The sequence below is a fragment of the Pezoporus flaviventris genome, unplaced genomic scaffold (assembly GCF_033815535.1).
Source record: "Pezoporus flaviventris isolate CSIRO_AGI_PZ_B2104156 unplaced genomic scaffold, CSIRO_AGI_Pfla_v1 ptg000023l, whole genome shotgun sequence".
NCBI lineage: Eukaryota > Metazoa > Chordata > Aves > Psittaciformes > Psittacidae > Pezoporus > Pezoporus flaviventris.
In genome coordinates, this window is record NW_026892571.1 from 14,189,916 (window position 1) to 14,213,883 (window position 23,968).

Genomic DNA, 23,968 nt, shown 5'->3' on the forward strand with positions numbered 1-23,968 from the left:
GGGGATTGGGACAAAGAGGACTGAAGATACCCACAGACTGCCCATACTCTAGCCAATGTGACAAGGAACACCCACAGAAGGGTCCACGTCCCTTTCTCTCTGTCCACCCCTGACCAACACCCGCAGCGCCGGGATGCTCTTCACCAGGAAGAATCCCCCAAAGCCCAGTACAACGTCTGATCTCTATCTATATGCTGCAATCTCTCCCTGCTGCCTCCCTCTCTTTTCCCTGCCTCCTGTCTTTTCAGGACAGGGACCACTTTTTCATCCTCTGTTCAGCGCCGAGCACCCCAGGGGCTTGTTGGCAGGAGCTGGGGTTTCTGGGGGCTCCCCAATACAAACAACAACAACCTTCAAAGTGCCTCTCCGCATGCAGCTGCTCCGAGGGCAGATTCAGGTTTCCCCCACCCCCTTCTCCCCATCCCTCCTTGCAACACCCACCTGGCAGCTAGTTAAAAACAACCTTTGGGTTTTTCAGGTGTGTTGGAGGGATTTACCTGACATATTCTGCCCTACCTCTCCCCAACCCCACAGTTGAGTTGGATTTGATGGCAATACGAGTTAATCTAACAGTAAAACGCTCTGCAATTATTTGGCTCTAAGGCTTGGGTCCTTGCCCAGCCCTGACATACACACACACACACAAGTTCACTTCTCCAGCGAGGGAGCGGGCGATGCCTCTCCTCTTCCTCCTCCTCCAGCCCGTCACGGAAGGGCTGGCTCTTCAGCGAGGGAGTTCCACCTCCTGCAACTTTCTCCTTGGCTGCTCTCAACCTGTGCTGCCGGAGTTCCAGCCAGCAAAACCCCTTCCTGCAGGGACTTCTCCGAGCCCGCTCCTCTGATTCACAAGCACCATGGACCCCCGGCAGCCGGCAAGGTGCTGCTGCGGGAGAGGATTTTCAGCCGTGCGAGCAGAGAGGCAGTAAACTTCAGGAGAGGTCTCTCTCCTGTTGCAACAGGTAAGGCACGCTGCTGGCTGGTGTGGGAAGTTGAAATGACTCAGGGAGCAGTCTGTACAGCATGGATGGAGGAAGGCATGGAGGATGCAGAGATTTAGTCATGAAACTGCTTTTGCATGTGAGTAACTTTTGCTGGAAACAAGAGTTATCCTAAAGATACGGGTTTGGGATGCAAAGGGAGAGACTTTCATCTCTTTCTCCCTCCTGGGAGGTTGTAGAAGGAGACAGGAAAAGCTTCATCTGTATTTGCATCTGGTTTTAGCTGGGAAACTTTATCATGCTGCAGCCAGTTTGCACTACCTGGAGTGGGTGGGCTCCAGGTAGCAAAGGCAAAATCCACACTGTTGAGCAAGGCAGGTGAGGAGGGACTGAATAGAGACACGTTCCAGGTGTCTGAATGGGGCCAGATTTCTGCAGGGCTCATGCTCGTGCTGGAGTCAATGGATGTGCTGCTGCAGGAGCAGTGATGGCGTCCAGCTGTAGGTTTGGTTGTTGGTACAACTGCGCTAACTGGGGTGAGGCGGTGCCGCTCCAAGCTCTGTCTCCGTGTTCCCTATTAATCCAGTTGGGGATCCCTGAGTATAGCCAGGGTGTTGGTATTTCCCCAGCCCTGAATCCCTGCATTCCCAGGCAATAGCTCGTTGTCTGCCCTGGTCCCGCTCCACAACACACAGGAGAGCCAGGGAGCTGAATTGAGAACCACCATCCTTACTCCACACAGGAGCATGTATGTAAAGGTGTGTGTATTTGCACCAGCTTTGTTCACTCTCTGGTGCCTGACGCCAAAATAAGATGAGATCCCAGAGCAAATCCCATCCCAGTTCAGGGCCTGCAGGAATTATCTCCAGCATGCGTGTGCGGCGATGAAAGACATGAAAATACAGGAGGGAGGGAGGTCTGGGCACTTGGAGCAAGCAGGGCCCTTCCAAACAGCAGTTACCAGCTAATCAGCCTCACGGGGGAATTAGAGGCAGACCTGGTGGAGTGCAGTGCTCCAGAGGGACAAAGATCAGCTGCCACACGACAGGGACATAACTCTTAGGAGGAGCTGGTGCTCACTTGGGTTTGCTGCTGCGAAGGGCTGAGATTTGCCAGGACTCATGGAAGCCCAGGCTGTGCGGTGGCCAGAGCTGGGCAGGCTTTGCTGGGGCAGGCAGGGCTGTGCCAATGGGTTCCTCTTTGCCCAGAGCTCCCCTGATCCAGGCAGGAGGGCATGTAGCCTACTGTGTCCGCTGCTCCGGCACTCAGAATGGCAAAGAGCGGGCATGGGATGCATTCAGAGCTGCCACAGCTCTCCAGGCTGTCAGCTAGAGAGACCTGGGAGGTTATCGGAGCCTCGGGACAGAAAGCAAACAGTCTGTATCGGGCTCCTGAGGAAGGCTGGGCTGTCTCGGTATTCGGGGAGGTAAAAATCACTGTGCTTGGTATTGTGCACCCTTATCATCGCCTAATGCTCAGCGCACCTCGCCTTATCGGAACAGTTCAGGGACATCCGCCTGTCTGATAAGAGGTTGGGGTTCCTGAGGGTCTGAGCATGCAAGAGGTTTCTAACCCAGCCAGGGGCTTCAGTCTCTCCTTCTCCCCATGTTCTTCTCGTACCCTAATGCGCTCTGTAACATAGCAAAAGTGAGCCAAACCTCTCTGCCTGCAAAGGGATCTGCTCCTCTCCCGAGCCTTTCCCATACCTACAGCTTGCAGCACGAATACATTTCAAATCCTAACTCTCAGAGCCCAGCGCGTCTCCCAGCCCTGCAAACAAACAAGCACCATTCATGTACGAAGGGAGAGTTCAAAGGAGGCGTAACACCTGGAATCAAACATCTGTTAGAAACTAATGCATTTTGCATCCTACGCTCCTGCCAACTGCTCCAAGGCAAGTCCTAGAGGATCGTTCCAGCTACCTCCATGCTACAGAAATGGCATTCCCTGCTCTGCGCGCCTTACTTTGTGTTTTTGCCACGTGTGGAGTACACGAGTGCAGCTGCACCTCGAGCAGCAGTGGGCTTTCTTCTCTACCATGCACAAGCATAAGAGAATTAAACACCCTCAGCCTATTTTTTTCCCTTTTAAACTGGGTTGGCAACACCAATGCTCCATTGTCTATTAGCAAGCTGATGTGCTGAGCAAGCCATTTTTCCTCTCAACCACACTTTTTCCTTGGCAATGGGGCAGGTACTGGTTTATTAGCAAAGAACCTTTCCTAATTCTTGGGAGCAGGAGCTCCAGGGAGGGGCAGGCTGCGCGGGCTGTTAGGAAGGTTTGTAGCTCAGAAATGAACAAGCAGCAGGTTTGAAACAAACCAAAGGAAGTTTGGTTTTTTCTCCTTTTCCACACAGAGGGCATAATTAAATTCTGGAACACATTGCCACAGGATATTGCAGAGGCCAAAAGTGTACTTGGCTTCAAACAAGGTTCGATCCACTTGGGATGGATAGCTCCAGTGGAGGTGTTAAACGCAACAGCCCAAGCAAGAGCCACCATGTACTTCCAATGATGCTGGAGAGTGTGAGAAGGAGCACATTACATGTGCCTTGTTTCTTGTGTTCCTCCTAAGCAATCTGAACTGGCCATTTGGGATGGCCAAGTGTAGCTATTTTGATGTATGTTGTGGGACTATTTTGGACTGAGCAGGTTGTACCTTGGATAGATGCTGTGACTCAGGCAGCCTGGGATACGCCGGTAATGCCATGAATAGATGCTCCATATGCTCAGGTTGACAGGGACGTTGTGTGCCCAGCCTGGTATCTGGTTGTCTCAGGGGCTGCAAGCAGCAGCCGTGCACCCCTGCCTGCTCCACAGAGGTGTTGCAGTGGTGAGAGCTTTCACAAGTGTGCTTCCAGCAGACAGTCCGGAGCGGGAGGTAGCACCTTGTGCTGGGGAAATAATGAGAGCTGACAAGGACACGCTGTGGCAATGAGGCCAGCCTGGGCAAACATGCCTGTCTCGGGAGTTAATCTTTTCTCTGGTGAAACCTTGAGCTCCCCAGGCCACAGGCTGGCTTTGCATCAGCGGTGGGTATAGCAGAAGGTGGGCTGCTGCAGGCGGGTTTCCCAAGGGCAGGCAGGTTTGGGAGCTGAAGGTTTTCTATCAGCTTGCAGGTATCCCTTTGATACAGGGGATTTCTGCAGCACAGCTATTGGCATCCCAACCAGCCATCCTTTTACAAGGGAGGATCATGCCCTGAGCATCTCATTCATTCTCTGTCCTCTGTGTCCTTACACTGCCTCTGAGCACAGGAGAGGAATGGGAAGAAGCAGCACAAGGCAGACAGATGGCAACAGAGTGAAGGAGGCTGTAGGCAGAGCGGAAAGCTGTTCTCCGTGCTCACCTTCAGGTACCAGAAGGGAAAGACCAGCAGGGTACTGGGCATGGGGATGAGAAGATCTTCGTATCAGTGCAGGGACAGGTCTGTGTGTGAATGACAATTGCCTGGTAGGAGAGGAAAAGGTGAGGGAGGAGGCACGGTGGCCAGGGCTGTGCTGCAGGGCACAGAAGTCAAAAGGTCCATATCCTACTGGGTGCCGGGGCTCCTTGCCTGCATCCAGCAGGGCACATGGCCCTCTCACCCAGCCCTTCGTGCCAAGATGCTCTTGGACTCCCTCCCAACAAATCTGACTGATCATAGGATAACATGTATTCTACATGGAAGAGCAGAGGGGAGAGGCTGAGTAGCTGTGTGGTACTTAGTTGCTGGCTGGGGTTTAAACCACAACATCCCCACAGGGAAGTACAGAAAGGGCATCAGAAGACTACCAGCACTCAGGTGATGTAGCCAGTGTCCTCATTGCAAACATCCAGGTTGAGTTAAGGTGCGGATGAGAACTTACAGGGTCAACTTAGAACTTAGAGCCCCTTCAAACACTGGGCAGAGCTGGTCCCCTCGGGTGGGAGCTGAGCCCAGCCTGGGTTCACAGTTCTGGTGGGTCAGATGGGAGTTTTCTGGAATCCCAGAAAAGATCTTGCAGGCTTTGCAGCACCTAAATAAACAGCTGTTTTGTGAGCAGCAGAACTCATGAAGCTTGGTTGCCTGGGGCACTCTCTCTCTTGTGTGGATTCTCTGATGTCTAATAATCGGGTTGGGCTCACATTAGAGCCTTTTCTTCCAGCTGGGAGTCCTAATTTGGATTTCTCTCCTCTCTCCTGATGCTTTCCACAAGCTTGTGCAAACCTAACTCCTTTCAAGTCCTTACCTATCTGGTTAAATTTGGCTAAAACTGGCCAGTGAATCCTAAAGGCAGCAGGGAGGATTGATAATGTGGTCCCACACACCAGCTTCCCTCAGCAGTCTACAGACAGGGCAGTGATTATCAATGCAAGATAATTTGCATCCCAAGCATGAGGAAAATGAGAAAGGCTCAGTGTGAGTTTTGGCAGGAGAAAGCAATCAAGAAAGAGCCCAGGCTCCCTTGTGGGCTCTCGCAGGCTGTGCTGATGGTCACGGCATACCTGCTGGGCCAGCTAGTTTGCAGTGACCGAGGTATGTGGCCTTTGGCACTAACAGCTTCCATGGGAGCTGAATCCTGGGGAGAGAGGTGCACAGTCCGGGCAGCAGCAGAGATGGGACGTGCTCACATGGGTGCTTTGCACTCTGCAGCAGGTTCTTGTGCCAACATGTTTGGGGTCCTGCACTGTGGTGCCCAGCCCCTGGATCCCTCGCATCCTGCAATGTGAGCAGCTCCCACGGAGACTCTTTGCCACCAAGCACTTCCCATCTCCAGCCCCAAGGGCTGTTTCTTTTCACACGGAGCAGGTACCTGTTCCCATTAGAGCCACCAGTGGGATATGCTGTTTCCTCCTTGTCTCCTGGTTGCCCTGCCTGCTCTGCTTGGCCGAGATAACCAGGGAGGTGTTGGAGGGTGGTGGCTATCTGTTCAATGGCAGCTTCTGGCCCACAGGAGGGTTTTACTCCCTTGCTGCTGATAACTGGAGAGGGCAGGAAGTGATCAGTGAGGAGGGAAAAGCAGCTGATCTTTGGGGGGAAAGCAGGGGAAGGGGATTAGGAATAATGCCCTTGGCACAGGGAAGTCAACCTCCCTGTCACACTTTGTGACGGGAGCCAGCAGCAAGGCAGTGGGGACTGCACTGACCCCCCAGGCCTCCTCCCATAACCCCAGACCCCTATTGAGGGCTCCAAGTTCTGGAACTGAATGATTAATTCTTGCTCTAGAATGATGTTGCAATGCCAAGGCAGATAAAGATCACTGACCCTTATAACTCTATGGGGAATTCAAGCCTGTTCAAGTCCTCCTATGCCTAACAGACGAGCTCCAGAAGGCTTACAACAATGACAGAGAAATCTCAGCTATGTGACATACCTGAGCCAGGCTTAGGTGTTGGCAGCAGTACAAAATCAGGCTCTCCCTGGGTTTGTCAGATCATTGGACAGAAATGAACATCAAGGGTGGAAAGCCGACAAGAGAAAGTCTTTGGCTTCACATACACGAAGCCTTGTTCATGGACAGAGGATGGCTCAGAGGTACTGATACATAGCACCTGCTTGCTCCAGTGGAGGAGCAAACCAGGGCAGCAGGTAGAGCAGCTGGAGGAGGCCACCGTAAGATGTCCTGGAGGAAGGTGCATTTAGAGCCAGTCTGGATCTGAGCATCCAACTTGTGAACAACTGGCACAGTGACAAAAGTGGCAAAAGCATTTAGCTGTATGGGGAAAGGATGAGTTGGACATCAGCGTAACTAAACACTTCCCAGCACCCTTCCCATGGGGAAGACCATCCCACTCTCTCCTCTTACACTCAACTAAATCACATCTGGCACATCTGCCTTCACCTCTACACCACCATGTTCCTGCTATCATCCCTGAGCAGTGGTGCCAGCAGGACCCCTCATAGATCCACTGACTGTGGCAGATTAGACGCAGGGAAAGCGTTTTTTACCAATGCCTGTAGCAGCACAGCCTGGCTAGAGAAGAAGGGTATCCCAGCACCGTGCCAGGTCCAGATTGCCCTACACAAGTCAATGACCCACAGGTTTCTCCCAGACTCCTTCAAGAGAGTCTCTATTCCTCCAACACATCTTAGATGCTGCCAGCCCAAGTTCCCCAGGTTTAAAGCTGCCTAGCTGGCAGATGATGAGGAGCATCTCAGTGGTTCTCATAGGACTGTATCCATTCTGCTCAGAGCCATATATGTGATTCCCCTGCCACGCTGAGCAGCCCAAGCAAGAGTCCCTGCCCCACTCACCACCATGACACTCATTAAACCCCACTCACCACCATGACACTCATTAATCCCATGAGCAGTTTCCCTGCAGCTGAGAAGCCCCTGGTACAGCCCACCCCATCACCACGCAGACACTTTACCACCAGGAATGGAGCTGAACCATGAAATCATTTCACTGCAGGGTCCATACACTGCCCATGGGCCACTCACTGCGTGACAGCAGTATCATTTCCCAGGTCACTCGGAGCAAGGGCAGACCTTGGTTGTAAAAGGCACGTGCTCCAGGTTTTACATGATCAGCCACCTTGCTCCAGGCTGTCCAGCAATTTGGAAACAACTTCCAAAGGTCTGTCCAAGCCATTCGGAGATGGGAAAGTGGAGATGGGGAAGGAACAGCCCAACTGCGCCCTGGTGGAATCTACAAGTCCAGCAAAAAGCTGTACCCACACTAACACAGCCCCCAAGCAGGCTGGTGCAAAACACGGTTCTGCAACGCCAGCCCTAAGAAAACCATCCACAGACACTGGGAAACCCTGAGATGTTGAGAAAGGAAACATCGTCACTTCAGGGGCTCTTTTCATTAGTTTTCTGGCTTTCTGAAGTACCTCCAGGATGTGTTTCTTGTTTTGCTGCAAAACCAATCAGAGACTGCACAACCGAATGCAGGAGGAGGATCTCCAAGGAAAATGCTTGCTGCTAGCCTGGATTCAGCACCCCATTCAAAGAAACACTGTCGAGGTGATGGGAAAAGCTCGATCCCATTGCTTGGGAAGGGATGGCAGAGAAGAGGACAAATACCAACCAAGCAGCCCAGCCTCCATGCAGGGTGTACATGGGTTATTTCAGTGCTGGGAATCAAAACATCTCACAGACATGGCTCAACACCTGTACAAGGAGTGTGCTTTTTAATCTGTGACTTTCTAACATTAGAAACCCAGGGAATGTTTCCTGATTGATCCTATTTGGCAGGCAACTGTAAGGATACTGCCCCAGCTACAGCTGAACCCCTTCTGCTCAACTACCACCTGAGCTAGGAGAAGACAGAGCCCCAACTCCTGTTCACTTTCCCAAAGCCTTGTACCCACCATCTTACATGATTTACTTCCTTTGCTCTCTGTCTATTCCCCAGTGACCATTGAAATTCAGACCTACCATTAAACTTCCCTATCATTGATAATTCAACTAACCAAGTGCATCTCCGTTCTCCTCCCCAGCTCTTACTGCAACAAAGACATTGATGTGTTTGGGGGTGGTTTTGATCAGTACCTGTCCTGGGGAGAAACTGTTTCCTGTAGTGAAGAAAAAAAGGGAGAAAAAGGGGAGGGAGGAGCAAAAGAGAAAGAAAGAGGAAGAAAGAGAGTTTGGGATGTGTGCTGATGAAAGAGCAATAAGGGAAGAGTTGTCCTTATTTTCCCATGAAAATGACTATTTTTCCCTCATCTTCTAATCTCAGAACTTTGGGCTAAACCCCCACCACAGCTAGCGAGGGGAATGCTGCTCTTGGTGCACTCAGCTCACTTTGTTTTGTGTTTTGGGCTTTTACTGCTTTTAAATGCTCCTCTTGAAGGGAATCAAAAGGTGGGGCTGGGGCCACACCTGCTTCCTGGCAGGATGCAGCTCTTTTCTGCCGTATTTGTGACAAACAGAGCAGCCTGCACATCACAGGAGACCCGAAGGAGGACCCTCCAGAGGACCCTTCCCCATAGCCATGCCCCAGCCGCACATCCCAAGCAGATGGAGTAGGTACCCTGCACCCATCCCCTCCAATCCCCCATCTCCACCACCTCCCCACGCACACACTTTGAACCTCAATGCTATGCTTGTTCCTTCATTTCAAACCAACAGATTTGGGCATGTCTTTGACAGAGGATCACAATTTGGATGTTAAATTTAGACACGCGCTTGGGCTCCGATTGGAGATAGAGTGTTTACTCTTTTTGCGGCGAGTTTGCATCTACAGGGCTGAAAGCGAAGCCCCTCAAGGCTCTCTGATCCTTGGCTGGTGATTAGGAGGGGAGGCTGAATCACCACATAATGATGCTCTGGTATTTCCCTCTGTCGGGAGGTGCCTTACCTTCCCCACTCCATCCCACCAATGGCCTTTCTCCAACACATCTGGCAGCCCCGAACTGAAGGGTATGTCCCTTGGCATGGGTCCCATGAATCACGCACTCTTTACTCTCAGCACAAGGACATGGGGTAGCACAGCTCAGTAAAACAGGCAAATTATTTCTCTTCATCTACGTGAATAATCCATCACATGCAGTTGCTTTCCCCCAGTTTCAACGTGGAGATCCTTGAACTCCATTGCAAGGACCCTTGAACATGGCAGCGCTTCCCCTCCTTGGCAGCCATCTTCATCTGGGATTTTAAGGGCTAGTAAATTGATTTTATGCTGATTTCATGTTATACACAGCTTGACAAGAGTCATAGAAACCCACCCCGTCTCTACTAGTTCGTTACTGTCACTTTCTGGGGCTGTTCCAATGGGACTTTCCCTGGAGCTAAGCCAAGGCAGTAGTTGAGCAGATTTCCCCCCTGTTCAGAGCACTGTGCCCAATTTTCCCGTTGAGCTTCACTACAGCCTTTGGAAATGTCCCAGTCCCACTTCTGGATGGTTTTGCTTTGTGAATCCAGTGTGAATGATCCCAGAAGCAGGAGACAGAGTAGAGGCAGTACAGTTATCTCCTGGGAGATCTATTACTTTTACTTTTACATTAAAGCCATGTTGGAGCAAGAGAAACAAGACATCCAGTGTGTCATAGTTTCCCAGTGCAACCTAGTAAAGAAGAAACTCCAGGCTACAAACAATAGGTGGTGGTTTCTAGTCCTGGAGTGAGAATTTGCGGGCTCTCCTCAGGACACTCAACTATCATCAGGAAAACTCTTGAAGGATGCTAGTGTCAACAACCCTCTCCATTTCATTCTTTTATCAAAGGATAAAATAAGAGAGCACAAACATGGGCTTGTGTGAAACTGCTCAATCAGCAGTATGATTTCACAGCAATATTGATACAGAAATTGTCCAAGCAGATGCACGTGCAGTAATAAAGGTGATTAAATAACATCTCAGAGCACAGCCAGTCTATGTCAGGGGACACAACAGGCTCTCCTTGCTAGTGTTAGGGCTTTGGACGTGGGTCCTGCCACAGAGGGAAGCTATTAGACTGTAAAATCTGACAGCGATGACTTCTAGAAAACTCTCCCTAAGTTTTGACTGTGCCTTTCGAAGTTTCAGACCATTTCCAGAGGAAATGAGGCTTCTGCCCCATGTGCATAGTTACTCTCCATCCTCATAATAACTGCTGAAGCCATTGATTGCTTTCAGCCCAGCTTGTAATTGAGAGCAAAGCTCTCAGAAATATGAAGTCATGACAGGTTTTGCAAAGTAATTAGCTGGACAGAGGAGTAAAACTCTGCTTATGCCCCCACAGAGGAAAAAACAGCAATGTAAGTAAAGCCTTTCTTAGATGTCAGGAAATCTATAGGCAAGAGTGAGGTTAAGGACATTCCAGGAGAGATTCAGAAGAAAGTTTGCATCTTGTTAAATGTCAGAAAACCTACTCCTTGCTCAAGGTTATCCTCCCATATTGAATTGCTGGTGCCCGAGAAGGTATGTGCTCTAGCTTCGGCTTTTCTTGTGGTTATGAAGTTCATAACGTCTCTGCCTTGTGGGTTTTCTGATGTCTTATAAGAGATGAGTTCACATTGCCATTTCAGTACAATTCAATTAAAAAGTCAATTAGCCCAGATACAAAGCGATTGGCTTCATTAATTCTGCTGTTATGGAACAACACTGGTTTTTGTTGCTGTTTTATTCTGCTGTCTTATTCTGCTCTAAATTGTATGTGACTTTTCCTGCTCCACAGTCTAGTAGACACACGCGCACGCAGCACGCATACATCTTCTTTCCAGGTTCAGCAGTTGAAAATGTTGGAAGGGAGCAGCTCTAGGCAAGTCCCTACATGCTGCAAAGCTCCTAAGCGCTGTTAAGTAACAAGCGGAGCTTTTAAGAACATGGTTTTCAACTTCTCAGAAGGAACCACATGCCTTTCTGGATCACCTAGCCCTGTCCTCCAAGATTTTCTTTCATTTGCTGTGCATTTGAGACTATGTTGTATTTCCTAGAAGTGAAATTCTGTTGTAGAAAAGAACGAGCATGAATTTTGTCAAGTCCAAATTGAGTTTTCTCTATAAATTCTGGTAGTTTCACTTCAGCTTCCAACCATTTGTTTCCAAAAGTAATGACCATAACAGAGAGATCACAGGATGGTTGGTATCGATGTACCAAGAGAAAAAGGATTTGCAGGAAGAATGAGATGTATTTATTGCTAATTAGATATCTCAGTGAGAGAACATGACACATATTGTTAGATAGACTCCAACAATTTGTCCCTAACATTCAACTTGACTTATAAATGGAACTAGTTCTGGCCTTTAAAGAGATGAGTCTTGAAAAACTGTCTGGAAAAACAAGTCTTCCCTGTTTCAATTAGGAATGTGCCAAGTGACTGGCAGGTACTTGATATGTAATTTAAATTCAAAAGAGGAAGAAACAGTTCTAGATAAAAATCTCCTGGGATATCTAGGGGAAATATATGCACCTATATTTAGCTTATCCCTGGTTTCAACCCCTAAATGCACACACAGCAGCACACACTTAGATTTTAAAAAGAACAGACCTTGATCCTTTAACAAGCTCTGCAGAGCTCACTAATAAAGTTACATCCTTGTTAATCATGTAGGTGCTCCCCAGTTCCTTCTTTGATACACCTTGTTCAGAGAGATAACTCATGGAGCCGCAGATGTTCAGGAGTCATCAGAGAAGGAAGCTGATGGCAGGTGGTCATGGATTGCAGATCCTCTGCAGGAATCCTGACCCTGGGGCTTCGCCGTGAGAAGGGAGGAACCAAAGAGATTACTCAATGGCTGAGGGTGACACGGTCAAAGTGTCTTGCTAGAAATGTGTTCTTTAAGCACAGAGGAAGCAGCTGGGGTCAGATCTGTGAATTAGAAGAATCTTACAATAACTGGGATATAACTTGACTAGAACCTGAGCTAAAGCTGTCAAAAAGGCTGTTGTAGAGCTGGCTATTCAGAAGGAATTTGTACAACATAGGAGGGCACCTCTGCTGGGGAAGAACGGATTGCTGTAGCAGGGGGAGAGGAAAGGGAAAAGAAGCCATGGGAGAGACATAAAATTACAGTTTGTATACTGACTCTTGAAAATACTTTGCAAGAACTTGTGTGGAGAGAGAAGTTAAGATGGAGAAGGGAGGATGGACAAACAAAACAGACATGAGGTTTGGATTGCGGGTGGAGAGTTCTTTGCTCTTTGACTGGGGAAAAGGCAGAATGAAAGGAGGGAGAGATCGTTCGTCAGCCTGATTGGAGCATTTTGCATGGTTCTTCACATTTTGCTCTCTACAAGGGTAAAAGCTGAAGGAGAAAAAGTGAATGGATCTGAGCAAGCATGGAAATGTGGAGGGACAGATCTCTCACTGGGACAGAGGGAAGAAGAGCTGAGCTAACAACTGTATCAGCAAAGGTTGGGGTAGAGAGAGCAGGGAGGTGATGCTCAACTCATGGGGACTTTTTGTCTAACACACTGCCATTAATAAAAATTACCAATGCTCTTCCTTTAACATCTGCAGGACCGAAGGAGACACCACACCATGGAAGTCACTACCAGGAGGTACTTCCTGAGTTTTGTTGTTTTCCTGATGCACTGTGTGGTCCACAAGGCGAGCTGTGAAAAAGGCAAGACTTCCCCTCTGCACTTCACCCACTTCTTCTACAATGCCACCATCTACGAGAATTCAGCCCCCAAGACCTATGTGGAGAGCTATGTCAAAATGGGTATTTACAAGACAGACCCTGAATGGGACATCAGATACAGAATAGCCTCTGGAGATAGCACTGGTCTCTTTAAAACAGAGGAGCACGTGATTGGGGATTTCTGCTTCTTGAGAATAAGAACCAGGAGCAGCAACACAGCACTTTTAAACCGGGAGGTCAAAGACAGTTATATGTTAATAATCAAGGCCACAGAGAGCACCTTTGCTTATGAAGCCTGGGCCAAAGTCTTGATCCACATTCTGGACAGAAATGACTTGAAACCTCTCTTTTCACCCCCCTCCTACAAAGTGTCCATAAGAGAAGACACTCCTCTGAAAACAGTGGTCAGCACACTCAGTGCCACTGATGCTGATGCTGGCCAGAATGCTGAGTTCTACTATGCCCTCAACACCAAGTCTGACCTATTCACTGTCCACCCCACCACAGGAGCAGTTATGACCACAGGTAGGCTGAACAGCACCCATCGAGGCAGGCACCACCTGCAGGTTTTGGCTGTGGACAGAATGAGAAAGATCACAGAGGGGAATGGCTTTGGGAACTTGGCTAGTCTCATGATCCAGGTGGAACCATCTGCCAGGAAACCCCCCTCTATCTCCACAGTGAAAGTGATACCACCTGACTCAGCTGAAGACTTTGTCTATGCCACTCTGTCTGTAGAAAGTGGTGACTCGGAAGCCGGGATAGATTCAGTTGATTTTGTGGATGGAGATCCAGGAAGACATTTCAAAGCCATCAAATCCTACTTTGGAAGCACTGAATTCATGATTGTGTCGACCAAAGAGATCAACTGGCTGCTTTACCCATTTGGTTTCAACCTCAGCCTGCAAGCCAAGGACAAGAGCAAGCCACCATTGTTCTCTCCTATTAGAGTGATCCATATACCTCCCTCCAAGTATGTCTCTGCCAGGTTTGAGAAAGAAGTGTACCGGGTCCAGCTCAGTGAATTTTCCCCAGCTGGAAGCCAAGTTGTTATGGTAAAGATAACACCAGTCTTCCCAAATCTTAAATATATTTTAAGACCTACTCCTGACAGCACAAGCTTTAAAATCAATCCTCACACTGGACTGATAACGACAGTCAGGGCAATGGACTTCCATGAGCAGTCTCATTTTAAACTTGAAGTTACAACCGTTAATAGTCATGCATCCACGTCTGTTCTCATTGACATCACTGACTGCAACAATCATGCTCCAAGTTTTAGTCAGTCTTCGTACCGGGGGGCCTTTGATGAAAATGTTCCTCCTGGTACCAGTGTATTAACAGTAAGGGCTACAGATGAAGATGAAGGAGATAATGGCTTTGTCACCTACACCATAGCCAATCAGAAATCAGTTCCCTTTGTCATTGACCCCTATTCTGGCATCATTTCCACCTCCAAGTCAATGGACTATGAGTTGATGCAGAGATGGTATCATCTGCGAGTGTGGGCATCAGATTGGGGTTCACCCTTCCGCCATGAAACAGAGGTGTATGTATCCCTCATGCTGAGCAATGTCAATGACAATGCTCCAGTGTTTGAGAAGGCAAGCTGCAGTGGCACCATCCCACGGGACTTTCCCATTGGGAACCCCGTAGCCACAGTCTCTGCAATTGACAGTGATGAGCTGCAGCATATCAAATACGAAATCAAGTCTGGTAATGAGTTACAGCATTTTGAACTGAATCCCGTCTCTGGAGTAATATCCCTTAGAATATCTCTGCAAGATCTTCCTTCTGAACAGCCACTTTTCTACTCTTTGAAAATCACTGCAACAGATGGAGAGAACTATGCTTTGCCAACATCTGTAAATATCACTGTGGTCAACCAAGGTCTCCCTGTCAAAATGCAGTGTGAAGAAACAGGAGTCTTGAAACAGCTGACAGAAACTATCATACACTCCATTGAGTCTCAATCTCAAGGCCATGGGCAGGATGATGAAACATCTCTGAACTTGCACCTTATAAACCATAATGCTCCAAAGTTTGATGATAGCTTTCCACGATCTATTGATATCATAGAGACTGTTCCCATCAACTCAACCATTGCTGACCTTTCAGCTACTGATCCTGATACTGGTTTTAATGGTAAACTGGTCTATGTAATCTCAGATGGAAATGATGACAGTTGCTTTACCATTGACCTGGAACTCGGTCTCCTTCAAGTCCTTTCTCCTCTAGATCATGAACGAACCAGCTTCTACATTCTTAACATTACTGTATACGACCTTGGCACACCACAAAAATCATCTTGGAAACTCCTGGCTGTGAATGTGTTGGATACCAATGATAACACTCCTAAATTCCCACAAGGTGCCTACTGGGTGGCGATACCAGAACATGTAGCAACAGGGACAACAATAGCTCAACTGAAAGCAGAAGATGCTGATACAGACGACAATGGGAGAGTAAAATACTCTCTCCTAACCCCCACTGATAAGTTTGCCATTAACAGTGTCACTGGGGAAGTGACAGTTACAGGTGCCCTGGACAGAGAATTGTGGCCTTGCTATGTGCTGAAAATAGAAGCTAGGGACCAGCCCAAGACAGGCTACCAGCTATTCTCTGTTACGGATCTCACTGTGACTCTGGAGGATGTAAATGACAACACCCCGCAATGCCTCCCAGCCCTCAACAGTGTGAAAGTCCCAGAGGACCTGCCCGTGGGAACCATTCTCCTGTTTCTGGAGGCTTTTGACCCAGATGTTGGTTCTGGGGGCGAGGTGAGGTACAGCCTCATTAATGATGAGGAGATGATGTTTTATGTGGATAAGCTGACTGGGGCACTCCGGTTGGAGAAGGAGCTGGACTATGAGAAGAAGAACTCTTACAATCTAACCGTGCAGGTCAGTGACGGTGGAAAGCCCTTCTCTCGCTCTTCCCTCTGCCATCTGGAAGTGAACATCATTGATGTCAACGAGAACTTGCACCCACCACGCTTTGCCTCCTTTGTCTTCAAAGGCTGGGTGCAGGAGAACAGCCCTGAGGGCACATCAGTGATGATGGTCACAGCAAAAGATGTCGATAGGGGGAAAGATGGAGAAGTTCAATATTTCCTCCGAGAGGGCACTGGCCTGTCTGTCTTCCACATTGAAAAGGACACAGGTAATGACAACTTAGTTTAATAATGTGCCTTAAAGGCTTAAACTACATGCTGTGTTTGGCTTTTTGACCCAACAGGTCAAAGTTCTATGCATTCAAATCCTTCTTGCTTTTGCAGGGATGTACAATGTACATTCCTGTATCTGGGGAGAAGCAAGCAGGGTTTGTCTCCCTAAAATAATGGAAAATCAGAGTCTATCTTCCCACAAAATGCCAAGGTCTTCCCTTTCACTTGTGTACCAAATGACCCTCAACACAAGCAAACCCCCTGTCTTCCACACAGTCTCACAGCCATACAAGGTTGGTGCCAGAGCTTATATCCGCAACAAAGACCAGGAAACAGACTGGTCTGGCATTAAGGACAAAGTGATCTGAGTTCCTTAAATCCCTCACAAGCACTTTCTGTCATTTTTCTAGGCACCATCCGGACCATAGGACCACTCGACCGAGAAGGAACATCTCACTACTGGTTGACGGTGCTAGCTCTTGACCTGGGAACAGTTCCTCTGAGTTCTGTGACTGAAATCTATATTGAAGTCACTGATACCAATGACAACCCACCTCAGATGTCTAGACCTGTCTTCTATGCGTCTGTAATGGAGAATTCCCCACCAAACACATCTGTCCTTCAGCTTGATGCCTTAGATCCGGACTCTAGCTCAGAGGGGAAACTGACTTTTCACATCCTAACTGGAAATCCTCAAGGACTCTTCACCATTAACCTCATTACAGGTAAGACTGACACAACTCAGCATCTGTTTTTGAGGTTTCCAAGTGCCCAGAGGATGTTACATATTCAATACGAACAGCCCACACAGCTGCCTTTGTCACACCTTCCTTCAACAGCAAAAGTCCCAGTATCCAAATACACTGTCTGGGGAGGCTAAGGATTGAAACCCTCAACCTTAGAGATCCTATTTGCCTCCAGATGGCTTTTAGAATGACATAAGCGTGCTCCTTTCAAAGCCCTAAGCAGAACCAAGCAGTCACTTTTAATCTTCCCCTTTATAAACAACCGCCCTATTGGCCGAGCCTGAGCCAGGAAACACCCTTCTGGAGGTGACTATCTGTTCCAGAGACAGACCAAGCCAGGATTAATAAAAATGAATCCCACTGCATTTAAAGGCTCCACCCGATCTCCAGCACTATTAATGTAGTAAGCGTAGTAAGCCTCTTGTGCCATCTTCCTAGACTGTATCTTTCATCTGAGGATTAATTAGCAGATCTTTCAGAGCCATCAAAAACCGGCTGATGTTTTGTGTAAACAGCTTCCTCAAACTATCCTAGCAGAGCTGACATTGGGCCAGTCTGGCAAGGAAAGCTATGCCAAGCCCTTCACGCCATCAGCTCCTTGGAGAAGGAAGGGAGGGCACAGAGCCTGAGTATGGGAGAGGATTAATTGCATGACTTTGATCTCCTCTAGATGATAAAAGCAGTTCACCTACTGCAGCGGGATAGAAGCCTGCTCTCAGATGGGAAAGGAGCTGGATGTATTGAAAAAGGCTAGTGCATTCTCAATTATGTGTTACTTGTGGTGTAGTGACCCTGGCAGTCCTCTACAGCTGGCTAGGAGGGGGATGTTTAGCAAGACATTATTACTCTGAAAAACTGGCATCCTTTTGGCTGCAAGAGGGTATCTCTACATGGTACCATACAGGTAAATCTGGAGATGTCATCTGTGACCACTGCTACCCCCAGCTGTAGTGACTTACACTGTCAGATGCTTTCTAGCCAGGTCAGGGCATTGCTTTGCATACAACATTCCCACGTAGTCCAAACAACTACACACAACTCAGCCCCATGGACATCTTTCACAAATGTAAGGTCCTATGGAGAGGTGCCTTCAGAGGCCCTATTTTAGAAGACCACTTACTTGTCAATGGGAGTGGAGCAGGAGCAGCTATGAGGACACCAGCTAGCTGCCCTCATCTGCAGGGCTCCAGCTTGCACCCAGGCACCCTGCAGGAAATTCAGCCCTCTCTATGCTGCAGGCAGCAGGCAAACCTTTCACCCCAATGTGAGTGCAGCCCTACAAAGCCACACTCCAAAGCTGTCCTGTTTTACTGTAAAATAAATAACAGTGGCAAAATCTGAGTGTTTGCTAATGAGACAGCTCACCTCTAAGCCAACCCTTTCATTCCCATTTTAGACAAAAACCAGCTCTCTCATGAGTTATCTCCTATCCATCTCTCTTTACAGGCAAGCAATTTGCATGTGAAGAGTGATAAGTCTGTCAGTCCCATGAGCTGATCTTATCTCTTGGACAGTTGCTGGAGGTCTCTTTAAACCCTCCGCTTGGAGGTTGTTTAAGGACCTGCTTCCAAGCCTGATGAGGAGTCAGTTATCCTTTGTTTTACTTGCATGTCACCCAAAAGAACGAATAATTACCTGCAAACATTGGCATAAATGGAGCAGTTTATGCCCTCATGCTCACAGTATCTAAAGAGAAGTCATCTGCTACTACTGCCAGAAAGAATATCACAGCTTATCTAGATTTCAGGGCTGTAGGCAGCTTGTTGGAAACCCTGTGATATTTTCAATCTGCAGACCAGGGCATGCTAGCTGCTCCATTAAGTAGAACAAAAATATAACCTTTGGTGTCAGCCTGGTACTGCAGCATGGGAAGATGAACTGCAGGACTTTCAGTTCGCAGTCGTTCACACCAGTGCAGTCTTGTACTCAAAACAGGGTTATCGCAAGGCAGTGCAAATCGAATGACTTACATTTGAACAGGAGAAGAGAGAAAACATTGCAAGTATCTGAGCACTGCAGTGGTACTAAATCACTGAGCTTTTACTGTATTTTTAGCTGGGATATGACCTTCGTTTTTCAAACGCAATAAATATGTCTCTTCTTTCACTACCTAGAGGAAATGATCACAAAAAGACCCAGAAACATTTCAGTTCTTGAAATGCCAGAGATCTGTATGATCCAGATTGCCAATACTCCTCCTGTGGTCAGTCCCAAATCCTATGACAGAAAAAAGATTGTGAGTAGGCAGAGCTGCTTATCTGCGATGAAGCTGAATCTCTGTCCCATTATTCAGTGATAAAACTTGAGGTTTCAAGAGGAAACCGCAGAGCAGAGGCTGCTGCTCTTGGTCATACAATGTGAGCGAAGGACAGGATAACCTGCACATGAAGTTCCTTCAGCACCCGGATCAGAAGGGAGGCTCCTAAAGGCAGAAAAGGCTGTGAGCAAGACCTCTCCTCATCTTCTATTCCACACCACGATCAAAGGACACATAAGTCACACTGGCACTCAAATAAGCCAAAGCTCAGGAGGGCCAGAGGTCAGTCCAAGTCTTTCCTAGGCAGGGCACTCCTGGCAGAGGGAGAGGAGGAGGAAGCTTGTTCTCATCCTGTGCGCTAATAGGAATTAAGGTCCTGATGTACTGTTACAACAGGCACGTCTACACCCAGAATAACCCCGCAGAATAGTCCTGGATAATTATTCAGGGCACAGTGCCACACTATTCCAAGTAACATATTTCTGGTCCTAGAGCCAGCTTGTTCTGTGTTTAAGCCAGTATCTCACAACACAAGGGTGGATTGGCCAGTGGAGACATAACCAGCAAGGCCCCTTGACTTCTCCTCCTGAGACCTTGCAGGGTAGACACAGATGGCTGTGATAACTGTCCTTCAGCAGGGCTTGGTTCCTCCGGCATCCCTGAACTACCACAGAAGGGCTCCAAGCTCTTCCAGCTCTCAGTTCCTTAAAGAGGGTGGAGAAAAAGAGGGAAAATAAATGAAAGGATAATAAGAAGAGGGAATAAAACTGCGCAGTGAGATGAAAGCCTTCTGCCATCGGCAATGGAATCTCTCCAGCCCTGCCTGGCAGCTGGTGCAGAGCAGTGTTTGTGGGAGACAGAGAGATAGGTAGATACGTGGAGAGATGGGCAGATAGCAGAGTTTAAGGTATTCTTTTGCTTGAAAGGTTTTCAGCTTGTTTTGCACAGGATTTGCAGTCTCTGATGTGAAGGGGGATTCCAATGGAGATAGGATGGATAGGAATTGTGAGGTTGTGGCAGAAGGAGCCAGGATGAAGCCATTCATCCCTCTGAAAGGCTGCTTGGAGTATCCTTTTACCTTGGACTATTCATCTCCAGCCCTTATCTAGTGCTTGTTATTCTGGTCCTTCTCTGCTGTGTCAGTGTCCTTGGGGTTCCCCAGGATGCCTGTGGTTCCCTGCATTTCTCTGCATGGAAGGACATCCAGGCACAGCCTGCTCTATAAGTCTGAGGGGTGATTTCACTGCCGGCATACCACAGGCTCTAGCTGATCATGAAGTAGTGCAAAGCAGGGTCAGAACAAGAGGGGAGGTAGTAAGAGAAGAAAAGAGAAGGTGAAATGGAGCAAGAGTGAGACAGCAGAAGGAGGATTTCGGAAGAACAACCTCTTCCCTTCTCAGGCTCCTATGAAAGCCCCAGTGCCTGCAAACCTGATTCTGGCTATTTTAACTATCTTAGATTTTCCTCCCTGCAGCGAGGGCAGGGGGCCAGCAACCTCCACCCCAGCCCTGCTCTTGCCAGCAGAAGTTATTATTATTTTTTTGTTCCCTGACAACAATGCACTGTTAATTTTGCTGCTCCTGTTCCAACACGACCAGCTTTCCTCTCTCCCCTTTCCAGGCAGCAAGCGGGAGGATTGCAGACAATCCTTTCCCATTGCTGTGTGTAGATAGGCTGCTGGACCACAGTTTGTGCCTGTCTGTACGCAAGCAACAGACGGTTTCTGGACCTTCAGGTGAATGAAGAGCTTGGCTAATTGGCCAAGTACAATTAGGACCTTTGATGGTTTTGTTCAGTCTCTATAGGATTCAGCAGAAACCTTCAAGGCCATATACAAGAACACAAATAAAGGACACACACTTGATCACAGCTCCCATGGGATGGGCTGGCTGGCGTTTTCCAGAGGGGCAGGGGCTGTACTGATAACTCACACCCATGCACACGCAAAACACTCTAGTTAAAAACTAAATGTGCTTTTCCCAGGTCCTTGTAAGGGGCACCAGAAAGAACCAAGGAACAGTTTCCCTAGGCCATGAAAGCTGACGGCAGTTGTTCTGTAATAACAGTTTCCCATTCTGGCCCTCTGGCTTCACAGGGTGTATATCCAAGCATCAACAAATAGAAATGTGCATTAATTCCAGCTGGCTTCTCTCGAGCACCACGTCCGATCCCCGTCTCCCCGTCTCGGGGTGCTCGGCTGCCGTGTGAACACTGCTGGCATTTGAGCATCTTGGCAGCCATGCAGCACCACGGCTCCATAGGGGAATTACAGTGATTAACTGTTAACCACAAGAGCTTTCTGGTCTCAAGGCAGAGTGGTAACTGGCTCTGGAGAGGGGAACTGGGAGCCACGAGTGGACACAGGGGAAGGGACAGGAGGGGGTTTGCCAGGGGTCAGGAGGAGAAGCCAACCCTTTGACTTGTGGCTCAACAGATATGAAGCTAAACCCAGAAATGCCATCTGGAAAGGCTCCTAACTGGGATATGGGATCTATGATAGGGAGACCTGAGCATCTTCAGTGGCACAGACACCGAAGACAGCTGTTAATGTCCATTCACCTTCCTTCACCACAGTCATTCTTCTCCAGCTCTAGAAAGCTCAGATACCATCCTCTTTTCTTTCTTTTTTTATCATTAGGTCATGAAAGAATTTCAAGGTGTGGCCAGACAAATCCAAATAATCGCTTTAGAGTGGTTTAAGTTACTTTCCATCAGCTGGCACACAGAAACCAAGTGCAAACAAGGTGTTAGTCTGTTGCAACTGAATTTTGCAATCCAGTAAGACCAGAAATATCCCCAGTGTGCACACAGGTATTGGGGTGGCTCTGTTGGGAATACCTAGCTATGTGTCCTAGGGACTTGGTAGGCCTAAATTATGACCCCCCCAGAAGGTAGCTGGAATTTTAGGCTTTGCTCCCCTGTCCTACCCAAACTACCAGCAATGTGCGCAGGAGCATCAGAGATCTCAGTGAACCACTGCTGCAATTCCTTCTTTGAGAGCGTTTCCACGATACCAAGATGTTTGGTGCTGTGGGAGCACTACAGCCTCCAGTGAGCCCAGGAGAGGTATAAAAGCTCCCCAGCCAGTGTGCTCTCAGGCCATGGCCAAGTCCTCTTCACCTGCTGAGATGTCAGAAGGAAGATAAGGGAGAAGAAAAAAAAACCCTGTGACATACATGCAAACAGAGTCTTTCAAATTATCTTGTCATAACACATTAAAGAGTGTTCATTTATGGTTGTAAAGGCATCAAATAAGTGTTTAGTGCAGCGACCAGTGCCAAATATGAATAATCCCAGAGAACAAGTGGAAACGGTTAACAATAGTCTTGTTCCAAGCAGCTGCTCCTTGCTCCCTCCTTCAGCTGCCCAATGTTTCCTGCAGCCATTTGAAGTTTTCCCCTGCCTATCATGCTCAGACAGCAATACACCAAAGTATGGTACAACTGAAGCAATATTATTAATTAAAACTTTATGGCTTTGGACCAGAAATGAGAGTTGAGATGGGTTCATGCGCCTCTGATTTACAAGTCCCAGGATGCATGAGTGCACGTGCTAACAGCGCTGCCCCCATGCAAAGGTTTTCCCAGAGCTGCATAAGCCTCTATCACTGCTGGTGGTGGTCAGTAAAATTCACCCTGCCTCTTGTTTGTGTGAGGAAGCAGGACTTCCCTTTGTGAGGAATAAACACCACGGTAACAGCAACAATTGGGAGCAGGAGATGCAGAGAACAGATAGAAACACTCACAGGTGTCAGACTTGACTGTCAGAAAATCATGCATTGTATATAAGACTTCCATCATTTGTAAAGCAGTTGTGAAAATGGTCCAGAGATGCTTTTCCCCAGAGGGGAAGAGTCAAAGCACTTGATAAGGACTATTATCAAACCAGACATGGAAACAAGCCTCAGCTCCATCCTTTCCACACTTCCATTTACTCAGCTTAGACATTGACAGGCCAAAAAGAGGCAATTACAGTGATTTTGCTTAAACTCTAGCTTATTATAGCCACAATTCCTGCCTCCTGCCTCCAACTTATTCCCCGTGGTTAAACTAATGTGTATTTTTCAGCAATCCCTCACAATCTTGCAGCTGTTAGAGGATTCATCCTGTCTCTCAGCAAGGCTTAGATAATATACCAGCATTATTACTGACTGTGTGCCTTATTTTTAGCCTGGATGTATTTGTTCTAGCAGTAGAATAGAGGGTATTTCCCTAGACAGAAAACAAGCTTTTGTCAAAACACCATAAACTACAAAGAGCAAGGTTCAGCACAGGGAAAACAGGAGTCGAGACTTGTTGAGAGGCCAAAGTTGTGCCAGTGCCTGCAGAATGTTTCTTACTTAGAGGCATAAGAAAAGGTTTGTTTTCACACTCCTGCAGCCTTTCTCACCAAACGCCTTGACAAGCCTCAACTGATGCAGGCACCTTGTAGGTGTCCTCTGTCCTCTGTGGTGTCTGCAATCAAAGGAGGGCCTCCGCATAGGGATTCATGCTTGAAGTGGACAACCTGCCCGCTGGGGGTATCCGTCTTTCTCCTCTGATCACAAAGCGAGCCTGGAAGAGGACAGGCGGGCAGGCTGATGTGGGGCATGCAGGGATTTGATCAGCCCTGGCTTTCCTCGGATGCTGACTCTTGGAGCTCAAAGGGTTTCTTTGTTGGCAGGTCTGATTTCTACAACTTCACGGCAGCTGGATCGAGAATACAAGGCTGAACATATCCTAGAGGTGGGTAATGATGATTGTAATTAGCTTTATTTACCTACAAGTGTATTAAGTCCTCAAAGAGCTTTCCTTGCAAGTTGGAGCACAGAGAAAGAATCTCATCCCATCAGCTCCCAACTGCTGGGAAACTTAATTAAATGGTGTGTGTTGCCCTAAGAGACAGCTG

General features: G+C 48.1%; 1 protein-coding gene across 2 annotated transcripts in view; it reads left to right on the plus strand.

The window, feature by feature from the left end:
* Positions 1 to 644: 644 nt before the first annotated feature.
* The window catches only part of FAT2 (FAT atypical cadherin 2), a 57,339-nt gene continuing 34,015 nt past the window's right edge, over positions 645 to 23,968 (plus strand). Inside the window, exons 1-4 of one of the 2 annotated variants that reach the window (XM_061456869.1) lie at positions 645 to 959; positions 12,789 to 16,074; positions 16,489 to 16,803; positions 23,744 to 23,805. In XM_061456869.1, coding sequence (XP_061312853.1) covers positions 12,810 to 16,074; positions 16,489 to 16,803; positions 23,744 to 23,805 — 3,642 coding nt within the window. In that variant the 5' untranslated portion in view covers positions 645 to 959; positions 12,789 to 12,809. Of the gene's footprint in view, positions 1,078 to 12,788; positions 16,075 to 16,488; positions 16,804 to 23,743; positions 23,806 to 23,968 lie in introns of both variants that reach the window. The other variant, XM_061456868.1, reaches the window with a different exon arrangement.